Below are 26870 nucleotides of genomic sequence, written 5' to 3'. Positions count from 1 at the left end.
CCACACTCCCGGCCAACCCCTGGATTTATTTTTATCTTGGCCTTCTTAAAATGGAACTTGTATTAAACCTGGATAAACAGGCACTGGAGTTCTTCCTCAAACTTTTGCCTTGCTTCAGTTTTTCTTTTCTGCATCTTTATTCTGTTTATAATGAATCTCGTAATGCATCAAAACCTGTTCTGGTGGCATCCATAAAAAATCCCAACCCTAGCCAGGAGCCAGGGATTCATGACTGCAATCCTAACTACTCAGGAGGCTGAGATCTGATTATTGTGGTTTGAAGTCAGACAGAGAAGGAAAGTCTGTGAGACTCTTAGCTCAAATAAAACTATTCAGGGGGCCAGGTTCGATTCCTCAGTACCACATATGTAGAAAAAGGCAGAAATGGTACTGTGACTCAAGTGGTAGAGCTCTAGTCTTGGAAAGCCCAAGGGTAGTGCCTAGGCTCATGAGTTCAAGCCTGGGACTGGCAAAAAATAAAACTAAAACTACTCAGAAAAAGCCACAAGTGGCACTGTGGCTCAAGTGTTAGCCTTGGGCAAAAGAAGCTCAGGGACAGAGCCCAGGCCCCAGGGTTCAAGCCCCAAGCCAAATGGAAAAAAAAAAAAAAATCCTGATCCTAGGGCTCTGTGTCTCTGCTGGAGGCAGAAATCCAAATCACCCCAGAGAAAGGGGAAAAGCTCCCCAAACCAGAAAAGCAACCAGGAGAGAGATCTCCCAGCTTATACAGGTAGAAAGGACGACCTGCCCAGACAGGCCCATGTGGAGCTGGCTCTGACTTTGGAGAGAGGGTAGAGGTTTTAAGAGATGGGGCCTAGAGGGGGGCAAAGGTCCCTTGAAGGGAACCCCATTCCCTCTACTTCTCTCTGTGGCTCATGTCCAAGGCACCATAGTAAATGGGTCATGAATGGAAACCCCAAACCTCAGAATTGTGAGGCAATGGAGTCCTTCTCTCAAGTTGGCTTTCCTCAGGCATCTTACAGTAGCAGCCAGACACAGGGCTTGGCGGGCTATGACTACAGTGTTAGGACTGTCTGGAAGAAATGACTTCTTCCCTTGGCTCTCGTGCTCGCTGAACTCCATCTTGGGAGCAGGAGGCTGCTCTCTCCTCACATAATAAACCCTCTTCTCCTGAACTGCATGGAGTTTCCTTTTGGCAGGCCTTACACACAGGTGTCCTACCACTTCTTGTCCTGCTGTCCAGCCTTTCAAGGGTCGAGGTGGGTTCTGACTGTGTCAGCTCAGAGGCTTTGCCCATCCCTGGCCCAAGCAGCACAAGGAGTGTGTGAGGCTGGCTAGGGACAGAGGTGAGATGGCTGGAGCAGCCATCACATGGGCCGAGTGGCAAGGACCACACCTGGCACACATAGGCTGGCCACTGTATTCTGTCTGCTATCAGGTGGCCAGGAGGTGGAAGGACCAAAAGCTGGGGTGTACACAGAAGGCAGCTCAACCCCACCCGCTCTCCCCAGGAGGGGCGTACCTGTATTGAGAAAGAAGTCATGTAGGAATCAAATGCAATGCATTAGGATTAATTTTCAGGGGGGTTGCCTCAGCCTTTCCACCCCCTAAAAGCCCTTCGTGCAAGGCAAGACCTGTGGTCTCTAAAGACAGGGCCCAAAGTTGGGGTTCTCTTGTCCTGAGGTGGTCTTGGGCTTCCCTGGTTGCCTTGCAGGGTTATAAAAGCAGCCTCGTGAGGCTGATCTAATTCCCTGCCCTCTGGAGTTTTTCTTCTGTCACTCCTCCCATGGCTCCTATTTAAATGACTGAGCCTTTCAATGTTCCCGCCTAATGACTAGCAAGAAGAATCACATACAGACACTTAGCCCCATGTGTGACGTCCAGGATTCTGTTCTTTTTCCTCTGCTAAATCCAAGAATCACTGTGCACATACATGCGGTCATGACACGGATGGTGCCCTACATTAGAACTGCCTTTCTTCCTAGACAGGGCACTCCCAGGTCACATGAGCTCATCTGTCCTGTATCATGTCTCATGCTGTGTCATGACCCAGGGGCCAGCTCCTGGCTCTCCTGCTGTCTTGTCAATTATCACTGGGCTGAAGCAAAGACAGCAGCTAATGCACTTGTTTACAAGGAATGAGACTTTCTGCTGAAGAGACCAGGTCGAGAAAGCCAAGCTTCCCTCCCCTGCCCTGTAAAAAATGGTCAGAGGACTCTTGTTGCGGACAGGTGAGGCCTGAGTGACAAAGGTGATAGATTTGCTTGGATTTCACAGGCCACATCTCACATTTGTTTCTGGCTCACGGTAGCTGACCTGAGTGCAAAACCCAAAACCTGTGGATTTGGACCAGCAAAGCAATCCTGTAGGAGACACAAAGCTATGTTTCGGAGACATTTTATTTCAGGTAGCTCTCACTTTTGTTTATGAATAGAAATAACTGAAATTCTACAGACTTGAGGGTTTTTTTTTTTTCTTCTCAGTAATGGGTTTTAACTCAAGGCCTGTACTAGTAAAGGCCTTGAGAAGGTTCAAGGACAGTGCTCAGGCCCTGAGTTCAAGCTCAGGACTGGCAAAAAAAAAAAAAAAGTCTCATGAACATTTATGCCTGGGGTAGCTATGAATCATTAGCCTCAGATCTCAGCCTCCTGAGGTGCGAGCATAAAGGACGGAGCCACCTAACTCACTCTGATCACTCTTTAAAGATGAAAATAACGTGACAGAATATAAAATGGACCTTGAAGTTATAAAAACTGGGCTCAAGAGAAATGTGTGTACCAATCCAAGCATTAAAGGAATGTTAAATGCTACAAATATTACATATACCAGTACACAAATACAAGTTAATATCAAATCAGCCCAAAGAACTAGAGAGTTACATAGGCCAGGTAGGCAGTAAGATAAAAATTCAGCCTGTCTTCGTAGTGGGCATACAGATCCTAAGCTTGGCATCAGAAAAGCAGGCTAAGAGCTGATTTCTTGCCTTTCTTCTCTGTTCTCCCTCCCCTCCCCGTCAGCCCCATTTTCAGCTCTGCTGCTCTCACCCAGGCTTCTGCCTCTCTAGGAAGAGCTAGCATCCATCCCTCCTTGCAGGCGGATGCCTCCCTTCCCGGTCCCATGTTCCTGCATGCAGTCCCAACTCCTCCCAGCTCTACAAAGTCAGCTTGCCAGGGGAAGGATGAGTTTGTCGAGTAGATTTCTGCTCGATGGCAGGTGTGAGTAGGGAGGTATTTTTGAAGTGAAGGAGGCTTTACTTAGGGACCTATGAAGATTTCCTCCAACAGACAGCTCCGGCTGAGGGCCCAGACCACTACTGAAATCGTTCTGCTTTTTCTCTAACACTGAGGGTTCAAATAAAGTCACTGAGACATTTGGTTGGTGTACATTTTAAATCACAAGCTTGATTTGATGTCCTGCAATACAGTTTTTAAGGAAGATTAGGTAAAAACAGTTGACAATGCTTCAAAGAAATTACATTTTGGTAAACTGATGTTCTTTACGTGTTGCTCTCACTACCAAGCGGATTGCTCCAATTCATGCAATAAAAGAGAATTACAGTTCTAAGAGTTGCTGTCATTGTCTTCTAGGTGAGATTTCACACCTACTTTGATGGAGAAGCCAATGTGCTCCCAGGCTCCTTTGCTGTATCTGGAGGGGGGAACCCTGCTGTACCAGGACATGTCCTGTGAGGGGCCAGGAGAGTGGCCCACGTAGCCTAGAGGCCATATCACAATGGTGACTACTGGGGACTTTGACCTTGACCCAGAGAGATGAGGAGGAAGACAACCTTAACTTCTGTCCTCAAGAGAAGGATTGCTCAGGAGAAGGACTGTCAAATTCCTGCGACTGGAAATGACAAGGGTGGAAGCAGAAGAGGCTTGTCTGTGACATGAAGACCCCTAGAGAAACTTGCAAGTGGTGTTTATAGAACTACTTTGGATAGTACCATGGACATGTTTCTATTTTACATACAATTTGAATACAAATTCTTAAAATTTATAAGACATTAAAATAATCTTCAGTATAAGGAATCTAAATTTCTTATCCTGTACACTTCTAAATAAATAACTTTGATCTATAACCATTGAAAATATTACAGTTCATGATAGACAAGTCAAACAGTATCATAAGTGAAAAAACTTAAGAATCAGCCTAAAAACACAATGAAATTATAGAAAAATCAAACCTCTAAGTACATAATTGAATGTATGGCATTGTGAAAACTGAATGCATGCTCAGCAACATACATTCAGCTTCTACAAAAAGCCCTTTAAAATTCCTTGGCCTAAATAAATAAGCAGAAGCATGATGGGAGGTACTGAGCCAGCCAGTAGCCATGTCAAGTCCATTTTCCCTCTCCTTCCCCACAATGCCAACAGAAAAACAGGGTAAAATGATCACTTGCTAAAAAACTATAGTTCATGGTTTTGTTTTTTTTTTTAAGTGCTGTCTAAGATATAAAAAGTCAAAGCAAGGCTTCCTAGATGTTAGCCACTGTACCTTACATAAGGAAAGGCCACCTAATGAGAAATTTAAAGAAAACCTGACACTGGTCTATGTAAGGTATGATTGAATTTCCACTTAATGACCTTAATGGTCTAAATCAAACCATGATAGATTGCACATCAAACAGATTCAAACCTGAATTACACATGGTGGTTTCATTTCACTCACGGAAGCACTGGCTTCTGTCATGTGAACAGCCACAGTGGGCATTGTATTCCAGTCCTCAGATTCTGAGAGCACTCTAGGTGCTCCGTGAGTGGCTTGCCGGGTGGAACTGGGTTCATCACTCAGGGTTTTAGGTTGAGTCTATGGGAAACTCTTGCCTGAGAGAAAGGGAACCTCTTAATTTTTTGCCTTCAGGCCTATGGTTAATTCTTGGCACATCAATCAAGTGAAGTGCCACAGCTCTGTCAGCTCTTCATGCTGGGGCCGTATTTCATCTAGTCCACAGCTAAGCCTTCTTCAAGTATTGTGCCTGCACATCATAGTCAAGTTAAAAGAATAAAGATACTCTTTCTTACTCTGGGCTCAAGAGTTGCTTATAGAAACTGAAGCCCACACACGTGTACATACCAACACCCACACCCATATACACACCATTTTACAAATGGAGAACCATGTCTGGAAACAATGCAAAAGCCAACATTACACAGCTTCCAAGGCTAACTAAAAGATGACACTGAAACTATACAGTATTTTTTTGGTGACAAACAAGCTTATTGCGTGAGAAAGTGGAAGTGATGCTACAACCAGCAAATGAGCAGAAGGTCCCGTACAGTCAGGTGACCCGGAGGCCTCTCGTCACTTCCCCCAGAGCCACCAAGCTGGGCAGGGTGGTACTCCTGTCCTCACGTGGCCTTCTAGGCTCCTTCCACTCGTCCGTCGGGAAGGGGAGTACTTCAGAACTGAGATAAAAGCCGTTCAGAAAGGTTTGTATTTCCTTCTCACGGCCAGCAGGCCTGTCCCTGTGGATTGGTCCTAGGAGAGGTAGATCCAGTGCTTGACTTCCGCCATTCCCTGAAGGAACTTAGTGTAATAGAAGTCCATGTTGTCTGCAAAGTCCATACAGACAGGCGACTCCAGGTCCCCGAACGTGCAGTAGAGCGCCGTGCAGCCCACGCTCAGCAGCACGGTGGCCACACACAGCAGGAGCAGCAGGATGCAGGAGCCGCCTCCAGCTTCATCTGCGAACGAGAGGAGGGAGGAGGCCTGGTCACAACACTGCGGACTGTGTGCGCGCGCGTGTGTGTGCGTGTGCCCATGGGCACCCCTCGGCAATCGTGATAAAGGGCTGACACACAGACTCTAGAGGGAGGCCTATCCACGCCTACAGAGTCACATTTGAGCCACTCCTTAGTGCTGACATTAATAGCGGCTCGGTTCTACCAGGAGCATCAGAGCTCCATGAAGGAGACAATGGGCCAGGTCCTCCGCGGTACGGGATTTCACTACGCCTCGTTCCTACGCAGGAGCTCACAACGGGGCACCACCGCAAGGAAAGGTCAATTCTGTAATGAGCCACAGAGCACCTCTGGAGGGCAGTGAGTTACACTTGGGAAATGGATGCTAACGGAGCAGTGACGTTTCAGTCTGTGAATGGATTTGCTATTTTGCTTAACTTGGGTTGGATTTTTGTTATTGTTGTTGTTGTTTTTGTAGGTCATGGGGCTTGAACTCTGGGCCTGAGCTCTTCAGGGCCACTTCCATTTTTCTAGCAGTTAACTGGAGAGTCTCACAGACTATCAGAGCCTGGCTGGCTTTGAACCGCGATCCTCAGATCTCAGCCTCCTGAGTGGGATTACCGGCGTGAGCCACCACATACCAAGCTGGATGTTTTTAATAACAATATTGCATCCATTTTTCTGAATTGAGCAAAGGAGGTACTTTTTATTGAAAGATGTTAATGATAATTTCTAATTAAAGAGACAAATATTTTGGAAAAATCAAGCATTTTTATGAGCAGCAGCACTTGTAAGTTAAAATTAATTTTCCACCTCAGAAGGTGGAAGATGTGCAAGACTCATGATTGAATTTTAAGCAGTTTTCTAACGTGTAAGAACTCTGAAGTGCTGGAAGAACTAGCCCTTTAAGAGGAGGCTCAGTTCTTGGCATTGCGCAAGGCTATCGGCTCACGCGTCTGTGAAGGTCCTGTCAATGACCTGCCTCCATCACCTGACATGCTTGTCAGCCCCACAGGCTCCTTTCTTCTCAAGGCTAGAGCTCTACCACTTGAGACCCAGCACCACCTCTGTCTGTTTTCTATGTATGTGGTACTGAGGAATCGAAACTGGGTCTTCGTGCATGCTAGGCAAGCACTCTACCACTAGGCCAAACTCCCCGCCCCATGGCTCTCCTCTTTTTTTTTTTTGCCAGTCCTGGGGATTGAAATCAGGGCCTGAGCACTGTCCTTGGGCTGATTTTTTTCCCCTCAGGGATAGTGCTCTACCATTTGAGCCACACCACCACTTCCGGCTTTTCTATGTAGGCGGTTCTGAGGAATCAAACCTGGGTCTCTGTGCACGCTAGGCAAGCACTCTAACCAAAAGGCCAAACTCCCAGCCCTCTCCTCTTTTAACAGTGCGTGTCCCTGCTGTGGCACAGACCCCTTGTGAGTGTGTTCTCACAGAGCACAAAGAACACACTCGCAAGAGCTTCCCATGTGAAGGAGAAGTTTTTATCTGGTCACTATAAAGACAAAAAAGAGCTCATATAAAACAAGAGAAGCAGAAAAGAAAGAGACTGAAATGAGTTCTCAATACTGAAAATTATCTATGAGCTGAGGAGTTGAATTTGGTTTACTTAGTGCAAAAATGCTTCAAAATAATTTAAGACTGTTTTCTTCTTTAAATGTGTCTCCCCAAGAAGGTAAGCAACTAAGCTTATAGATTCTTTACAAATCTTGTAGGCAAAATCCTACGATGCAGCTGTGATAACCAGAGGAGCTGTGAAGTCCCGCCCTGCGTGCATGCTGCTGCTGGGGGCAGGGCCGAGCATAGCCAAAATGAAGATCAAGAGGACTGCAACTTTCAGCCAATCTAGGCTGTGCTATCTTCATCTGTGTTAAGGTGTTTTCACCTCAATAGCACTGCCAGGCAGAATGAGAACCAGAAGGGCAGGAAGTCCCACCCTGAGTGGATGTCACTGCTGGGCATCTGACACATAGGGCTGGGGGGTCCAGAGCGGGATGGATGTACCCAGGCCTGCAGAGAGGTGAGAAGCCTGCTGACAGGCCTGCAGAGAGGCAAGAGGCCTATGGAAAGGAGAGGAGAGGAGCTAGTCCAGGACAAGGCAGTTGCAGACTAACTAATAAAACTCCCTTTTCCCCTTTAACCATGCATCTATGGACTTTCTTGCTCTCAGGCCATCACACAGTAATGTGTTCTTTCAACAGACACTGACGGCTGGCACCTCTAGACCCGGGCTGATGGCTTACCTGGATCCAGGTGGTCGCCCTCTTCCTGGAACCTCACTCTTCGCCTGGAGGGTCTCTGCTGCATTTGGGCAGGACGCTCGCCTACTGAGTCATTCTTCTTTTTCAGTATAGAGACCAGCCCTTCTGCTGGAACAACCTGCCAGGGATCAGAAGCACCAGCAGGGGAACATAGCAACAATATTCCTCATGTAACCACAACAGGCTAAACTGATGCAACACTCAGGAGATGCATCTAATTTCTATTTTTTAAAAAAAAGTACAGTTCCCTGAATCTAACAGGGTAAAATCTTTACTCTTGTGCAGGCAAGATACCCACGCATAAAACCTTGAATTCTCCTGGGCCTGCCCTGACCCTGGGACCCCAGGGGAGCACTGTGTCCAGCACACTCGGGTGCAGCTGTTGAGGGCAGGAGGCCAGACTCCTCTGGGAGCCCTTTCTGAGAGAAGCATTTCCTGCCCTGGGCTTGTCATGAGGCTGGGTCTCACCTAAAATGCGGCAGAGCTCAACCAGCATTTCCCATTCATCGGGAGTTTTTAAGATCTAAATATATGAAACCTTAGTTATATTTAATTCCAAACTTATGCATGCCTGGAATCCCACATCAGGAGGATCATAAAAAGTTAGCAAGACTCAACCTCAACAAATCAGCCAGGTGTAGTGTGATTTCATCTACACGGGAAGTCCTAGATAGCAGAATGCAGTCTAGGCTGGCTAAGGTGGAAGCACACGACCCTATCCAAAAAAGCAACCAAAAGAAAAAGAGCGGCAGGGCTCCTGTCTCACAAAAATAAGGCCTCGAGTTCAAACCTCAGTACTGGCCATGTCATGCATATATGTACACACATAACCAACTTCTAACACCAAAAGACTGTTGCCCGAGGGTCCTATAAGAAATTAACCAAGAATTTGCTAAATATGCTCGATACTCAAAAGGCCTTGAGGGCTCTTCTTTTAGAATTTCTCCAAGAGCTGGTTTACTATAGAGACATTACCTCTATGCTATGCTTGGCAAACCATAGCCCATAGGGCAGAGACCTGGTTTTTTGTTTTTGTTTTTGTTTTTTTTTGAGACAGAGTCTTGCAACAGAAGCCCAGAATGTCCTCAGATTCTCCATTCTCCTTCTTCAGTCTCTCCAGTGTTGGGATTACATACACACACACGCTACCTTACATGGTCTAATGGTCTAGTTGCCTTTTTTTTTTTTTTTTTGGTGGGTCATGGGGCTTGAACTTGGTCTGGGCACTGTCCCTGAGCTTTTCAGCTCAAGGCTATCCACCCTACTGCTTTAGCCACAGCTCCACTTCTGGTTTTCTAATGGTTAACTGGAGATAAGAGTCTCATAGTCTTTAGTGCTTAGGTTGGCTTTGAACCTTGATCCTCATCTCAGCCTCCCGAGTAGCTAGGATTACAGGTGTGAGCAACTAGGCACCATATATATACAAGCGCTTTGCCACTGAGCTACATCCCAGCCCTAGTTGCCCATTTTTGTAAGTAAAATTGAATTAGAAACCAGTCAAGCCTAAAGCCTAAAATATTTACAATTTGATCCTACATAGAAAAAGCAAACTAATACCTCTTTACCCCTTACCCCTAATGCTATCTCCCTCTCTCTTTGTTGGCCATGGGACTTGAACTCTGGGCCTGGGGATTGTCTCTGAGTTCCCCCTTGAATTATTGCACCACTTCCACTTCTAGTTTTCTAGTGATTAACTGGAGATAAGAGTCTCACAGTCTTTAGTGCCTGGGCTGGCTTTGAACCTTGATCCTCAGATCTCCGTCTCCCCAGTAGCTAGGATTACAGGTGTGAGTCACTGTGCCTGACGCCCAGTCCTGGGCATGGACTCAGGGCCTGAGCACTGTCCTTGGGTTCTTTTTCTCAAGGCTAGAGCTCTACCACTTGAGCCTCGGCACCATTTCTGGCTTTCTTCTATGTATGTAGTACTGAGGAATCAAACCCGGGTCTTCGTGCATGCTAGGCAAGCACTCTACCACTAGGCCAAACTCCCAGTCCTGCTATCTCTCCCCCCACCCCTCTCTCTCTTTTTGCCAGTCCTGGGCCTTGAACTCGGGGCTGAGCACTGTCCTTGGGCTTTCTCAAAGCTAGAGCTCTACCACTTGAGCCACAGCACCATTTCTGGCTTTTTCTATGTATATGTGGTGCCAAGGAATCAAACCTGGGTCTTTGTGCATGCTAGGCAAGTATTCTACCACTAGGCCAAATTCCTGGCCACTGATATCTCTTTTTATACTGCGTTTTAGTTTTCATTGGGGCCACTTCTCTCCTGCCTACATCCTACCTCTTTAAAAGCAAAGCTGAAACTAGGGAAGAGGTGATATTTTGTACTCATTATCTGACATATACCCCACTGTATATCACATTTATAATGAAGATAAAGTAAAAAAGAGAAAAAGCAAAACCTCTAGCTCATCACTGTAGTCCTAGCACTCTGTGGGAAATGGTAATCGGAGTTTGAGTTCTAGGTCAGCTTGGGCTACAGCGTGAGACCCTGTCTCAAAAACCCAAAAATCAAACATAATTTAGGAGCTGCAAGAGAAGAAGCCAGGCAGACGCCAGGATGGGAGTCCTGGGCCTGGGCACTATCTCTGAGCTTCCTTTTGCTAAAGGCTAGCAGTCTACCACATGAGCCACAGCACCACTTTGGCTTTCTCTCCCTCCCTCCCTCCCTCTGTCTCTGTCTCTGTCTCTCTGTCTCTCTCCCTCCCTCTGTGTGTGTGTGTGTGTGTGGTACCAAGGAATTGAACCTAGGGCTTCATGCATGCTAGGCATACCCTTTTCCACTAAGCCACACTCCCAGCCCAGAAATCTTGAGTTTCTAAGGAGCAAAGGATTAAAAATGGACATTAAAGAATGTATTTCCACCAAGTTATTATCGCTATCCATCTTCCATACAAGACACATGTATTCACCAATAGTGAATTCGTCTATGACGAGTGGGTGCTGCTGGACTCAGGTCCTGAGCACTGTCCCTGAGCTTTTTTGCTCAAGGCTAGTGCTCTACCACTTGAGCCACAACACCATTCTGGCATTTTTTTATGTCGTACTGAGGAGTCGAATCCAGGGCTTCCTGCATGCTAGGCACGCAATCTACCACTAAGCCATACTCCCAGCCCAAGAGGATGGTATTTTCTGTTTGATTAGTTTCAAAATGTGGTGTTGCTCTTTGCCTAAGTTGACTTAGAATTCCTGGGCTCAAATGATCTTCCATCTCCTAATTATCTGGGATGACATACATATCCTACAACCACTAGACAGTGTGGGAAGTTTAGGGGTTTTAGTGTTACTGGTACAGAAGTTGGAGAGCTGTTTTCACTTAGAAAAATGATCCTATTTAAACTAGTTCCAAGGGCTACAATGGTGTGCACATATAATCCAGCTACTTGGTTAGCACAGATTGGGAGGATCCTGGTCCAAGGTCAGGCAAACTTTTTTTAAGGCAGAAAGTAAAGAAAGGTAGCTGCGTTCATGTAACTCAACTACTGGGGCAGGGACACAGACTAGAGGATCACAGTTTGAGGCTGGATCCTCAAGCAAAAACGCAAGACTCTGAAAAACTACCAAGGAGCTGATCGTATGGTTCAAGTGGCAGAATGCTTGCCTAATAAGTGCACAAACTTGGCTTCAAACCCCAGTATACTATAAGGAAGAAAACACAAAAACAGGATGAGCCCTAGCGTGGCACTGTATAGAGTATACTATATATGTATATATGTAGAGTGTATATATTATCATTGTCCATATTAAGCGATAAGGAATTTAATTTTTTATGTATGTTATTTGTGGTGCTAGAATCAAACCCAGGGCCCAGTCCATGCTCAGAAAGATAAAAAATCTTTTTATTTTATTTTATTTTTTATAGGTCATGGGGCTTGAACTCTTGTTCTAGGTGCTGTCCCTAGAAGTTCTCCAGCTCAAGGCTACCGCCCTATCCTTTGAGCCACAGCCCCACTTCCCCTTTTCTAGTGATTAATTGGAGATAAGAGTCACTGAGTTTAGTGCTGGAGTTGGCTTTGAATCTCGATCCTCAAATTTCAGCCCTCTGAGTAGCTAGGATTACAGGCTTAAGCCACCTCTACCACTACCCTTCCACTGAAACCTCCACGGGCATCTTATGTAGAACTTACAACATAAACTGGTTATAAAAAAATAACTTTAGGGCTGGGAGTTTGGCCTAGTGGTTAAAAGTGCTTGCCTAGCATGCACAAAGACCCGGGTTCGATTCCTCGGTACCACATACATACAAAAAAGCCGGAAGTGGTGCTGAGGCTCAAGTGGTAGAGCTCTAGCCTTGAGAAAGTCCAAGGACAGTGCTCAGGCCCTGAGCTCAAGCCCAGGACTGGCAAAAAAAAAAAATAATAACTTTAGTTCTGTGGGTGTGCATACTCTGTCCTGACAAGCCACGTCCCAGTCAGTGTTTTTAACACTTGCCCAGGCACCATCAGTCCCACTTTATGAAGAAGCCACCTCAAGAGCTCGAACAACTGCCTGAGGATGTTACATCAGTAACGAGCGGAGTCTGTACCCAAACTCAGGACAGCCTTCTTGCTACTTCCATAGTGGGGAAAGATCTTTTTTTCTCTATAACTATTAAGTTCCCTTTGTTGCCTTTGTTTTTTTTTTTTTTTGGCCAGTCCTGGGGGGCTTGAACTCAGGGCCTGACACTGTCCTTGGGCATTCCTAAAGGCTAGAGCTCTACCACTTGAGCCTCAGCACCACTTCTGGCTTTTCTATGTATGTGGTACCGGGTCTTTAAGCATGATAGGCAAACACTACAACCTAGGCCAAACTTCTGCCTTATTATTATTATTTTTTTGCCAGACCTGGACTTAAGCCCAGGGCCTGAGCACTGTCCTTGGACTTTCTCAAGGCTAGAGCTCTACCACTTGAGCCTCAGCACCACTTCTGGCTTTTTTCTATGTATAAGGAACCGAGGAATTGAACCCGGGTCTTTATGCATGCTAGGCAAGCACTCTACCACTAGGCCAAACTCCTGGCCCTCCTGCCTTATCTTTATTACAACTAAAGTGAAATGGACAAAAATTTCAAATAGGACTAATGGATTTTGTTTTGTTTTGTCTGTCTGAAGTAGTTTATGCAGCTTCCAGAAACAGATCTTACCTATCTCCCCAGGTAAGAGATACTTAAACGAATGACCAGATTTGCTAGGTAAAGACTTGATGGAGGGGAAAGCTGATGAAAAGAAGTGGATTAATATCCATGACTCCCAGCAAAGCAAACTGCTGAACGAATCACAGCTGGAGTCGAGAAGGAGAGTTGTTGCCAGAAAGAACCTGGTGGCCCAGGACAGACCCACAGTGCTAACTCATAACGCTGCAATGAGGACAGCCAAGGAAGGAAAAACAAAGCATACTGATGATGAAATTTAACAGATTGATTTAAGAAAAAAATGTATATATGTATTATACACATGTGTGTGTGTATATATATATTTTTTTTTTTTTCTTTTTTGACGGTTGTGGGGCTTGAACTCTGGGCCTGGGCACTGTCCCTGAGCTCTTAAACTCAAGGCTACCACCCTACCCCTTGAGCACAGCCCCACTTTGGGTTTTCTAGTAGTTAATTGGAGATAAAGACTAACAGTCTTTAGTGCCTGGGCTGGCTTTGAACTACGATTCTTAGATCTCAACCTCCTGAGTAGCTAGGATTATAGTGTAATGTGGAAAATGTGGAAAATATATTGTTATGGAATTGTAGAGATTAGGTTTAGAGCCCTCTCCTTCCCCATGCTTCCCTCTGTCACTGTTTATCTGAACTTATCACAATCTTTTACCTAGACTAAGGTATCTTGAGACATCCTGGCACCCACAACCAGATGCATCTTGACTACAGATAAAGGAAGAGGAGGAGGTTTATGGTGTAAACCCCCAGCATGTTTGCTGGCCTTCTTGAAAAACTACCTCCTTTTACAGATGGGGCTGCATTCTGAGATCCTGACCTTGGGGCATTGTCCTAGTCTGCTCCTTCCCGGCTCAATAAACTTAACATCTCAATCGTGTTCTGAGTGGTCTCACAGATTGTCCACCTCTGGACACAACTACAACAGGGGTGAGCCACCATGCCTGGCAAGAAAAAGAATATTTTAACAAATAAAACCAGGAGCTTCCTAGTGTCTACAAAGACTAAGGACTACCTCAATGTTTTGTACAAGAGACAAGGCAGTAATACCCTCAGGAGAAAAACAGTGAGAAGGCCAGGCACTACTGCACTTCTCACCCTGCAGGAAATCTTTTTTTTTTATTGTAATTAGTAAAAGGGTTACATGATATTTGCCAGATAGAAGGTGCATTAATTCACATACATTGATACCCTTTCACATGTCTTGGTACCCGTATCCCTCCCCCCCCTGCAGGAAATCTTAAACAGTTGCATCCCTTCTGTAGCCCTTATAAGTTTAGAAGCATACTGAGGAATTTACAGAGATAGCATCTAGCTCATTTGATTAATGTTGTCTTTTTCTTAAAAACCAAAATATGCTTGTAAAATGTATGTATTACAAAGGTGAACAAATGAAGCAGTGGCACTCACTAGACACTGCTAAAAACGAACTATCTAACTTGTGGGTAGAGATGGGAAGGAAAAGCGAGGAGAAAGGGAGGGAAGGGGTGACACGGTACTCATCACCTGGCTATGTACCTATAACCCTCCATATATCACCTTTAGACTACATGTACCTGTCATTCTAAGTGAACCGGGGTGAAAAGGTCTTGCTGAATTCAGACAGTGGCCATTACACTGCATGCAGCCATGCTTGGCCAGATCCTCCCCCCAGGCGCCTGCACTGCAGTCCAGGAGACAGCATGGTACAGGCAGTCAGACGGTGCAGGACCAGGACTCAGGAAACAATGCTCAACTCGCCTCCTCTCATCAGTACTCAGAGGTGACAAGTGTGGAGGGAATAGACATTATGTGTTTCAGTGACTAAGGACATTCATGATAGAAAACTGGCCATGAGCCAGGCACTGTGCCTGCCACCTTGCATGAGGAAAAGGCCTGACCTAGATGTTGAGGCTTGGGAAGAAAGAGATATGGAGACAGGTTCGTCACTTCAGGGCACTGCTGACCTAACCCAGAAGAAGAAAGCACAGGTGACCGTCTATGTGCGAGGTAAATCTGGGAGGCAGCAAGGGGCCTGGCTGACTGCTGGAACAGAAGACAGTTCAGGCGGTGTGCCAAGAGCCCTGTGTCTTGCACATCCAGCCTAGCAGTACAGGGAGTGTGGAGGACTCCTATGTGAGATGCTTACACGAACAGACTATCTGTCACCTAGGGACCCATGGACATGCTTGGTTTAATCACTGGATTTGTGTATGTGTGTGTGCTAGTCCTGGGCTTGAGCTCAGGGCTTTGATGTTGCCCGTGAGTTGTTTTTGCTCATTGTTAGTGCTGCACCATTTGAGCCATAGCTTCAGTTCTAGCCTTTTGATAGTGTAGATAAGAGTCTCATGGATGGGGCTGCGAGCACAGCCTACAGGTAGAGTGCTTGTCTAACACGCACTAAGCCCTAGTTTCCATTCTTTGGCACTACATATACAGAAAAAGTCAGAAGAGGTGCTGTGGCTCAAGTGGTAGAGTGCTAGCCTTAAGAAATCTCAAGGACAGAGGCTGAGAGTTTGGCCTAGTGGTAGAGTGCTTGCTTAGCATGAATGAAGACCCGGGGTTTGAATCTGTACCACATACATAAAAAAAAAAGCTGAAAGTGGTGCTGAGGCTCAAGTGGTAGAGCTCTAGCCTTGAGAAAGTCCAAGGACAGTGCTTAGGGCCTGAGATCAAGCCCAGGACTGGCAAAAAAAAAAAAAAATCTCAAGGACAGGGGCCAGCAATGCTGGCTTACACATGTAATCCTAGATATTCAGGAGGCTGATATCTGAGGGTCATGGTTCAAAGCCAGCCAGGGCACTAAAGTCCCTAAGACTCTGATCTACAACTAATCACTAGAAAAAGGGAAGTGGTGTTGTGACTCCAGGGTAGGGCAATAGCCTTGAGCTGAAGAGCTCTGGGACACCTCCCAGGCCCAGGGGTAGGGCAGTAGCCTTGAGCTAAAGAGCTCAGGGACAGGGCCGGGAGTTTGGCCTAGTGGTAGAGTGTTTGCCTAGCATGCACGAAGACCTGAGTTCAATTCCTTGGTACCACATACATAGAAAAAAGCTGGAAGTGGTGCTGAGGCTCAAGTGGTAGAGCTCTAGCCTTGAGAAAAAGAACCCAAGGACAGTGCTCAGGCCCAGTTCAAGCCCCGTGATACACACACACATACACACACACACATACACACACACACAATCAGACAGTGCTGGCAAAAAAAAAAAAGAGTCTAATAGATTTTCATGCCTGTGTTGGCTTCAAAATGTAATCCTCAAATCTGAGCCTCCTGGGGTGGCTATGGTTACAGGTGTGTGCCACAGTGCCCAGCTTAAAGCTATCATCTTTTTTTTTTTTTTTTGGTGGATCCTGGGGTTTAAACTCAAGGCCTGAGCTTTTCAGCTCGAGGCTACCACCTTACCCCCAGGAGCCACTGCCCCACTTCTCATTTTCTAGTGATTAATTGGAGATAAGAGTCTCTGGGTCTTTAGTGCCCGGGCTGGCTTTGGCTTTGAACTTCCATCCTCAGATCTCAGCCCCCTGAGTAGCTAAGATTACAGGTGTGAGCCATCGTAATCATAGTTTTAAGAAAATGTACCCTCCTAGAGAAGGCTTGGAAAGCTCCCTGTACTCTACACTGATTATTTCATCTCCTATGACCTTTCGGCCTCTGGGTAACTGTTTTCGAGCAATGGCTATACAGTGCTAACACTAATGAAAGGCCATGGGAGGAGAGGCTGATAAAGAATGGGACTTCATAAATGGCAATTGCAAATGTAAAGGAAGAGGCAGTAAAGCTGTGAACTTAAGTAATTAAACTGGAAAAGAAAAGGAGCTCCATGCAGAAAATGCAAGGATCACAAAGCACAGACTATAAGTAGAACATTTAAAAATAAGCTGACAAGAAAAAGCAGAGACTCTATCCTGTACAAATCACCAATAAGCTATGTTTTTCCCTGGGGCCTTGTTAGATGGCTACATAATTTGCATCTTAACCATTTCCCCTAAATCCTTTTCTACACTCTTGTCAGGAGAATCTATTTCCCCTGTGGCTGGGACGAGCAGAGCTACCACGCCAGCTGCCATGCCACCCCTGACTTCACAGAGCGGCCACTCACCAGACCTGGAATAGATCCTAAGCAGCAAACTGGGCCAGGAGACACTTTCCTCAGCAGGAGGCAGCAGCGCTGGAGACTGCAGCAGAGGCCACTGGAAGTCAAAGACGGACTCTCTGCAAACAGACCTAACTGCAAGTGGGGGCTGTCATTTTTCTCCCTGCCACACAGCCAGAGCTGTGAGGCTCACTTCACATGGGAAAAGTAGGCAAAGTAGTTAACTTTGCTCATGAGACCAAAAGGAAGGAACAGAAGTTGACTTGTCCCAGATGAAAAGCTTTCAAAAACCCCAACAGCAAAGTCTCCACCAGCTTTTAGAAATAGTGAGGTTTTCCCGTTGCTGTAGGTTGGCTTGGGCGTGGTAATGAAACAGGCATGGCTTATCACAGTTAGTGGCCTCTGCTCCACAGGGGCTGTCTCCGGACTACAGCCTATGACTTTTTCATGTTTGTTTATGTGTCTGGTTGGTTGGTTGGTTGCTGAGATGGGGTCTTATTACAGAGGGCCAGTTATTTTGGGAGGCTGAGTTTGAGATCAGCCTCAACAGTACAGTGAGACTCCCATTTCAAAAAGAACTTATCAGGGGCACCTGTGGCTCATGGCTGTGATCCTCACTACTCAAGAGCTTGAGATTTGAGGATCGTGAATCAAAGCCAGCCCAGGAACGAAAGTCCACGAAACCGTGAGACTCTTATCTCCAACTAACTAGCAGAAACCCAGGAATGGTGCTGTGGCTCAACATGACGGAACACGAGCCTTGAGCTGAAGAGCTCACCGACAGCAGGCCCAGCGTTTAAGTCCCACAGCTGACCTAAATAAATAAATAAATAAATAAAAAGCGTTTACTCAATTTTTAATGTGTGTTTATCACTGCACATCATAATGTACATAAACGTAAGGAAAGCCCCACAACTGGGACACAGCACTCCCCCTGAATCTTCCTGGATGGAACATGGACTGTCCTGAGGTTTGAACTCTGGGCCTACTAAGTAGTAGGTTACTGATCACACCCTCAACCTCTTTTGGTTTAGTTATTTTTCAAATAGAGCTTTTGCTTTGGGCTAGGGCTATACTTGAGTGGATTGCAATCATTCTCCTGAGAGCTGAGTCTGCCACTAAGTTCTGCCTTGATTCCTATTTTCAAACAATGGATACTATACTCTTGATGATCATCTGTCACTTTATCAAGAAATAATGGCAATGATTTAGATATTAAGCTATTGCTTAGTGAAATTATTCCTCTGTTTGAAAAACGTTTACCAAATTAAAAAAGGTTTGTGAACACTTTTTTGGGGGGTGCCAGTTCTGGGCTTAAACTCAGGGCCTGAGCACTCTACCACTAGGCCAAACTCCCGGCCCACATACACTTTTTTTTAATTGGTCCTGGGACTTGAACTCAGGGCCTGGGCACTGCCTTTGGGCTTTCTCAAGGCAAGCACTCTGCCAGTTGAGCCACAGCACCACTTGAGGCTTCCTCGGTATATGTGGTACTGAGGAGTCAAACCCAGGACTTAGTGCATGCTAGGCAAGCACTCTACCACGAGGCCATGCTCCAGGTCCTGTGAACACATACTTTTTACACTAGTGAATTAAAGTAGTGGATCTGTTTTTGGTTCTCCTGAAATGAGATGAGTCTAGTAAAATTAGTGCTTCTATAGCCTATGGTTATCAGAAACCCTGGAGCCAAAGCTAAACAATGAGGGAGTGCTGGTGCAAAGAAAGCAGTGGCTAGGTGCTGGCAGTTTGGCCTAGTGTTAAGAGTGCTTGCCTAGCATGCATGAAGCCCTAGGTTTGATTCCTTGGTACCACATACATGGGAAAAGCTAGAAGTGGTGTTGTGGCTCAAGTGTTAGAGCTCTAAACTTGCGAAAGATCAAGAACAGTGCTCAGGCCCTGAGTTCAAGTCCCAGGACTGGCCAAAAAAAAAATCAGAAATGAAGGAGAAAGCTGGGCAAGGTGGCTCATGCCTGTAAGCCTAGCTACTCAGGAGGCTGAGATCTGAGGCCAGCAGTTCAAAGCCAGACCAGGCACAACAAAACCCATGAGACGCTTATCTCCAATTAACCACTAGAAAACTGGAAGTGGCCCTGTGGTTCCAGGGGAAGGATGGTGGCTTTGAGCAGAAGATCTCAGCAATAGCACCCAGGCCCAGAATTTAAGCCCCATGACCACTCTCCCCACCAAAAAAAGAAATGTTGGGAGTGTAGTTCAGTGATAAAGTGCATGCCTAGCAAGTACAAGGCAGTGGACTCTATTCCCAGTACTTACCTTCTCTCCTAACCACCAACTTACCCTACCTACCTACCTACCTACCTATATAAACACACACACACACACACACACACACACTGCATGCCTAGCAAGTACAAGGCAGTGTACTCAATTCCCAGTACTTACCTTCTCTCCTAACCACAACCTACCCTACTTACCTACCTACCTATATAAACACACACACACACACACACACACACACATATACACGCATGCATACAATGCATGCCTAGCAAGTACAAGGCACTGGCTCAGTCTCTTAGTATTTATAGTCATACACACATACGTGTATGTACACATGTACAGATATACACTAATCTACCTACCTATCTACATACATACAAGTTTGTACTTGTAAATGAAAGCACTATTGCCGGGATATTTTACTTAGCTCAAAAATCTCTCTTTCATTTTTTAAAGCATATCTGTTAGGACAGAGAAGTAAATATTCAGAAAGTAGAGCAGTCCTGTTGTTGGGACTTGGGCTTGCTAGGCAGATGCTCTACCCCTGAGCCATACTCCCAGACCAGAAAATAAACTTTTACCCACCATTACTTTAACAGAGAAGACAACGGAAACTAAAAGTATACATAATTCCTATTGTTGGCCATTATGTAATGGGAAAATGGGTATTAGATGTGAATTTGAGAAATGACAATTTCTTTTGGTTCTGACATCACTAATTTCATAGTTGAGTAACACCTTGTACTCGCAATTAGCTCTAGTAGCTTTTTTTTTTTAAAACAAAAACTATACCTTAAGTTACACTAAAATCTATGTAACATAAATTTGCCATTTTAATCTGCTGTAAATTCAAAGGTAATTCAAAGCACCAAATTCCAAATGCTGTGCTCTGTGCCCATCACTTTTGCACACCTGCACACCCTCCACTTCCAGAACTTGTCATCTCCAGACAGACTCTGCTCTCAGCAAGCAATGGTGAACCATCTTAGGAGAAAGAAGCAAACTCACAGTGTTGTATGGGCTGGCTGTACAGGACAATCAAATAATCTGGTTAAAATATGCAGAAGGGCTACTGGGCCAATTGCTTGGACACTTTATAAAGTAACTAACAAAGGAAAAAAGCAGAGTAACACTTTTTTTTTTTTTTTTTTTTGCCAGTCCTGGGCTTAAGCTCAGGGCCTGAGCACTGTCCTTGGACTTTTCTCAAGGCTAGAACTCTACCACTTGAGCCTCAGCACCACTTCTGGCTTTTTTTAAGGATGTGGTACCAAGGAATTGAACCCGGGTCTTCATGCATGCTAGGCAAGCACTTTAACCACTAGGCCAAACTCCTGGCCCCAGCAGAGTAACACTTATTGTACAAGGCTTTTCTCAAGTCTACTTTTATATATATTCATATAACAATATTGTTATCTATTTTGCTGTTTCTTTTGCATTGCTTTCCTGAAGTTGACAGAAAACAAAGAGTGTGACTGGGACTCAAAGGCCAACATGAAAAACAAGATTAGAGTGGAGAATAGACAGATGGCTCAGTAATTTTCATGAGGCAAGCAAGCTCAGAGAGCAGGAACACAGAGCCCAGGGCACGGAGCGCAGAACTCCTTCCCAAGCCTGTGGAACATATGGGAGCTGCCCCCAGCCCTCCGCAACAGTCTGCCTGCTCTTCTCGTCTGGCCAGGCCACTTTAGTGTCAGCATGCCTTTCATATTTTCTCTTTCACACTATTTCTAAAAATTGGATTATTAAACAAAGAAAAATGGCCATCTTTCCTTGACTTTTTTTTTTTTTTGGCAACTTAATAGTTTAAATGATCTAGATAAGTAGGGTACTTATGCTTTAAAATGTTTTCCCTGGCTGGGTGTGGTGGATCACATCTGCAATCCTACTCAGGAGACTAAAGTCTGAGGATGGAGGTTCAAAGATACCCAGGCACTAAAGACCCCGAGACTCTTATCTCCAATTAACCTTTAGAAAACTGTAAGCAGGGACATGGCTCAACGGTGGTGGTAGCTTTGAGCTGAAGAGCTCAGGGACAACACCCAGGTCCAGAGTTCTTGACCCACAAAAAAAAAGAAAAAAAAGAAAAACGTTTCCTTGTTTTGCTACATTGTTTCAGAGAATTAATGGGAGGAAACAGTGATACTGGTTACACTTTATTCTCTAGATATATGAGAAGAAAAATAGATTTCTCATTGTGATATGCTTACTGTTTTCCCATAACTCCTAGAATGATACGTAAAAACATAGAGTCCTGCGCTGCATCTGGAAGCATGAGATTTAAGTTTTTCAACTGTGAACATTATAGTGATTATGTCATTTTACTAAACACATACAAATAAATATCACTAGCAATGGTTACAAATATATTAATAAGGGGCCGGGAGTTTGGCCTAGTGGTTAAAGTGCTTGCCTAGCATGCACGAAGACCTGGGTTTGATTTCTTGGTACCACATATATAGAAAAAGCCGGAAGTGGTGCTGAGGCTCAAGTGGTAGAGTTCCAGCCTTGAGAAAGTCCAAGGACAGTGCTCGGGCCCTGAGCCCAAGCCCAGGACTGGCAAAAAAAAAACCAAAAAAAAAAACAACAACCCCAAAACCCCCCCCAAATATATTAATAAAAACATTTTCCTCATGTTTGCAACAAAAGAAAGCTAGCATTGTTTTGTACATCTCTTAGTTTTGGAATCTCATTTTACTTTGGATTCTGCTTCATCTCTAACTTACCTCTGCGATCTCTATCCTTTTGGCAAGATCATCCAGCGAGAGTGAGCTGTCGTCGGTAGGCAGACCCTCCGGGAGCGTGTAGGAGGCCTCTTCAGGAGAAAGGTCTTGAAGCAGCTCAGAGCTGTCGTCCTTGTCGTCGTCGTCCTGGTTATCCGTATAAGAAACAGAATCCTCAGTATCTTTTAAGCACCCCAAGAGGCTGTTCAAATAGTCTTCTGTTTCCTTATTCACTTGATCATCCTCATCTCCCCTGTCCTCTGGGGCCATGCACACTTCTGGAGTCTGTGTGGTTAAGTCAGATATTTTCTTATTTTGACAAGGTGCATTCTCAGAGCCAGTCTCTGAGTCACTCTGACTCTGTGGTGATTTTCCATCACTGTCTGCACGATCAGATTCCCGGAGTTCATTTAATGCATTGTTCTCCAGTGCAGCCCTGGACAGTGCCTCAGAAGCATCCTCAAGTGGCAGGTGGAGCCCTTGTCTCCGAGTCTGTGAACATTTGTCCTCAGAAATCAAGCTATGAGGGGCAGGGTCGCAGTCTGGGAAGACCAGTGGCTTTATCAACGTCTCACTAGGTGGCTCCTCCTCAGGGCCAGTAGCAATGGCCTCCCCTCTGGCCACTTCTGGGGGGCCCTCTGTGTGAGCTGCCTGCAAGGAGCCGTCATCTGCACCAGCCTTCCTGGGAGAGTCTGGTCCAAACCTGCTCCCTGCTGTCTCCAGGGACTGGGTGTGGCGCTCTGGCATGGCTTCCTGCCTGCACAGCGGCTCCTCCATGTGGTCCTTTTCTGTAGTCACCAGGAGGCCCCGGGCATCTGCCTGGGTGTCCAGCCGACTCCAGCCAGGACTGCTCTCCTGGGGTGCCTTCTTATGCTGTTTTTCTTGACTTGGTTCCAGGCCAGAACATGTTTCACTCTCTAAAGATGATGAAAATGATTCGTTTAAAAATGCCAAGGGGTGCTTTGTAGAGAAGAGAAGGCGCATACTAATAACAGGCATAACACAGGGATACTCCAACTTCTCTTGAGAAATTTTCTCCTAGTGCCTGGGCTTTCCCCGCTGTGCCACACTACCAGAGACAGGGCTGGGCGGGAACCGGTGATCTGCCTCAAGGTCAGGCCAAGAGCCTATGACAACATTCACCCCAGCCTGTGCCTCATGGAGACACAGCCACATCCAAGCTAACTAAGTAGCTCTTCTGGGATTCATGCTCCTGCTTTGGCTGTTACACACCTGACTTTACTCTGGTTTTTGGTTGATCTGAGGCAACATCCCTAACTTGCTTCAAGGGAAGCAGAGCTACACGTTTGAAAACATGAAAAGGTGGCTTAGGGCCAACTGCTAGTAGTCCTACCACCTAGAACAGCAGCCGCTCACCACACACCTGCTGCTTCCTTCTTTAATGCTAGGCGCTAGGACCTAGAGAAAGCTCAAGAAACACTGGAGAAAAATAAATCACCCTAAAAGATTTGTTCATCTCAATTTTCCACTGTATTTATAATAACATATGTTTAGAAATGAGTTTCTAAGTCTTTTGACAGAAGGTACAAAGTAGAATAAAACATATACATACTTTACACTTACATACAGATTAATGGAAAGAAGTAAGCTGCTGTAGATAATTACCAAGAGAGAACTTTTGGCTATCTAGATTTATAGGATTTCTTTCTTTCTTTCTGTTTTTTTTTTTTTTTTTTAGTTGGTTGTAGTGCTTGAACTCTGTGCCTGGGCACTGTCCCTTGAGCTCTTCAGCTCAAGGCTACAACCCTACCTAGTGGTTAATTGGAGATAAGAGTCTCACAGACTTTAGTGCCTGGGCTGGCTCTGAACTGCGATCCTCAGATCTCAGCTTCGTGAGTAGCCAGGATTTATAGGCGTGAGCCCCTGTGCCCAGCAAACACTGATGTCTCTTATTCAAAGGTCATCTGTGTGCTTGGGCCCAGGGAGCTAGCTGGATTGGTTCTTGGGGATGCCTTGCATCCAGGGCTTCCTGCATGCTAGGTAAGCACTCTTACCACTAGGCCACACTCCCAGACACAGAATGATTTTCTTTTTTACTTTTTTCTTTTGCCTGTCCTGGGGCTTGAACTCAAGGCTTAGGGCCTGGCACTGTCCTTGGGCTTTCTCAAGGAGGACATGGCTCTATCACTTGAGCCATAGCACCACTTCTGGCTTTTTATACGTATGTGGTACCAAGAAATCAAACCTGGGTCTTTGTGCATGCTAGGGAAGCACTCTACTGCTAGGCCAAACTCCCTGTCCCCCTAGAATAGATTTCTTATAATTACCCCAGACAGATTTCATATGAAGTCCATTCAGGGCCTGGAGTTGGCTTAGTGATACAGTGCTTGCCTAGCATATATGAAGACCTGGGTTGAATTCCTCAGTACCACACACATAGAAAAAAAAAGCCAGAAGTGGTGCTGTGGTTCAAGTGGTAGAGCTCTAGCCTTATGAAAGCCCAAGGACTCAAGCCCAGGACTGGCCACCCCCCTCCCAAAAAAAAAAAAGTTCACTGAACAATTATTTTTGTGGTTAATACTGTTGTGCGTGCGTGTGTGTGTGCCAGTCCTGGGACCAGGGCATTGTCCTTGGGCTTTCTCAAGACTAGAGCTCTACCGCTTGAGCCAGAGCACAACTTCCAGCTTTTCTATTTATGTGGTACAGAGGAACTGAACCTGGGTCTTCGTGCATACTAGGCAAGTATTCTACCACTAGGTCAAACTCCTGGCCCACGTTTGTTTGGTTTTTGACACAGATCTTGCTATGCTGCCAAAACTCATAATCTCCTTTCCTCAGCTGGGATTACAGGTATTGAAACCACAACAAGCTCTAGTAATTGTTATTCATTTTTTTGGTCATGGGGGTTGAACTCTGGGTCTGGGTGCCGCCCCCGAGCTTCTCAGATCAAGGCTATCATCGCTCTACCACACTGAGCCACAGTACCACTTCCAGTTTTCTGGTGGTTAGTCGGAGATAAGAGTCTCATGGACTTTAGTGCCCAGGCTGGCTTTGAACCACAATCCTCAGATCTCAGCCTCCTGAGTAGCCAGGATTACAGGTGTGAGCCATCAGTGCACAGTGACAAGTGTTTTGTTGTTGTTGTTGTTGTTTTAAGTAGGTAAGACTGTTTCTGAACATCTAATCTTAATCATATATACAGAAAAAAGATGGAAATGGTGTTGTGGTTCAAGTGGTAGAGTGTTAGTCTTGAGCTAAAGCTCAGGGACAGTGCCTAGACTCTGAGTTCTAGCCTCACAACTGGCCAAAACAAACAACAACAAAACAAACAAAAAAGAAGTGTATGTACAAAAAGTAAGTACAGAAGCAGTTCTCCATACCTGACTCTCTGGCTGTGGCTCCACTTTCCTTTGTATCTTCAGACACTGTCAGCTGTGTGGACCATTTCCTTCCCAGGTACTTCTCTATAGCTGATATCTAAAATGTTTCAAAACATATTTTTTTGGGGGGGGGAACAGTTATCTTATGTTTGAAAACTAAAAATTATCTTGAGAAATATCTTTAAAAAAAAAAAAGCCCAGGCAACTGACATGTGACACTAATATCTTCCCCCATATTTTAAAAAGAAAGAATGTTTTACCTTATGTTTTGGTAAATGAGGGCTGGAAAGAAAAAAATAAGAAAGAAAAAATTAAAAGAGTACAGCATGCTTCCAAACAAATATCACTGAACTGGCTATAAAACCAATACAGCTTCTCTAGATCTAATATTGGCCCAGAACATTTCCATTGCTGAAATACTACCACTAGCTTACACAGCTCAGAGGGCAGTTAGCTATAGCATGAGTTATTCTTCATTACATAGCCAACAACCCAGTGAAGCTCCAAACTCTGAATTCCAGAAGTAAAAAAAAAGGCTAACATTTTGCTAATAAGATATTTAAAGACCATTTCACAGACATTCATGTTTTTAAATTCAAGCTTATCTCACACTCTCAACAGATTATGGCAGGAGAAAACTGTATAGGAATTAACCACAGAAACAGATGACCAGAAAAGTAACTTTTAATTATTAAATTTTAAGGAATACCCAACACAGCAAAGGTGTGACCAAAAATATTTGTACATTAAGGAATAAGGAAAAATCCAGGGGCAGGGAGTTTGGCCTAGTGGTAGAGTGCTTGCCTTGCATGCACGAAGACCCGGTTTCGATTCCTCGGTACCCCACATACATAGCAAAAAGCTGCAAGTGGTGCTGAGGCTCAAGTGGTAGAGTGCTGGCCTTGAGAAAGTTCAAGGACAGGGCTCAGGCCCTGAGCTCAAGCCCAGGACTGGCAAAAAAAAAAAAAAAAAAAATGGAAAAATCCAAACATTTACAGAAATCTCTGTGCATGTGTATCAAGAATCTGCAGAGCAATGAAACAGAGCAAAGCACAGGACGTGACACTCAGCATCAAATACATCCTTATAAATACTCCATTCATATAAAGCCATAGCCTGGGCAAATGGGAGCTCTATAATGTGGGGGTAAGAATTCTACATCTTACATCCTATCTGGAGCACTAATCGGACAGACCATTTGTATATGGAAAAAAAATGAAGAAGCTCTTACATTTACCTGTATCTATAACTAAAAAAAAAAAAAAAAACCCAAAAAACAAACAACGTTTTGTTCCAGTCCTAGGGCTTGACCTCAGGGCTTGGTCACTGTTTGCTCTATTTCTGGCTTTTTTGGTAGTTACTGGAGATGAATCTCCGGGGGACTTTCCTACCCAGCCTGGCTTCAAACCACAATCCTCAGATCTCAGCTTTCTGAGTAGCT

At 45.2% G+C, this 26870-nt stretch overlaps 1 protein-coding gene across 1 annotated transcript in view; it reads right to left on the bottom strand.

Annotated features, from left to right (window-relative positions):
• Positions 1-4002: 4002 nt before the first annotated feature.
• Positions 4003-26870, bottom strand: part of Cnst (consortin, connexin sorting protein) — a 62322-nt gene continuing 39454 nt past the window's right edge. The window contains exons 8-12 of the mRNA XM_090341531.1: positions 25690-25711; positions 25430-25526; positions 22092-23005; positions 7901-8036; positions 4003-5651 (exon numbers count right to left, since the gene is read on the bottom strand). Of these exons, the coding sequence (XP_090197657.1) occupies positions 5446-5651; positions 7901-8036; positions 22092-23005; positions 25430-25526; positions 25690-25711 (1375 nt within the window). The 3' untranslated portion in view covers positions 4003-5445. The remainder of the gene's footprint in view (positions 5652-7900; positions 8037-22091; positions 23006-25429; positions 25527-25689; positions 25712-26870) is intronic.

Source organism: Megascapheus bottae, chromosome 10 (genome assembly GCF_031878675.1).
Source record: "Megascapheus bottae isolate mThoBot1 chromosome 10, mThoBot2.hap1, whole genome shotgun sequence".
Taxonomy (NCBI): Eukaryota; Metazoa; Chordata; class Mammalia; order Rodentia; family Geomyidae; genus Megascapheus; species Megascapheus bottae.
This window is presented reverse-complemented; position numbering and strand designations above follow the sequence as displayed.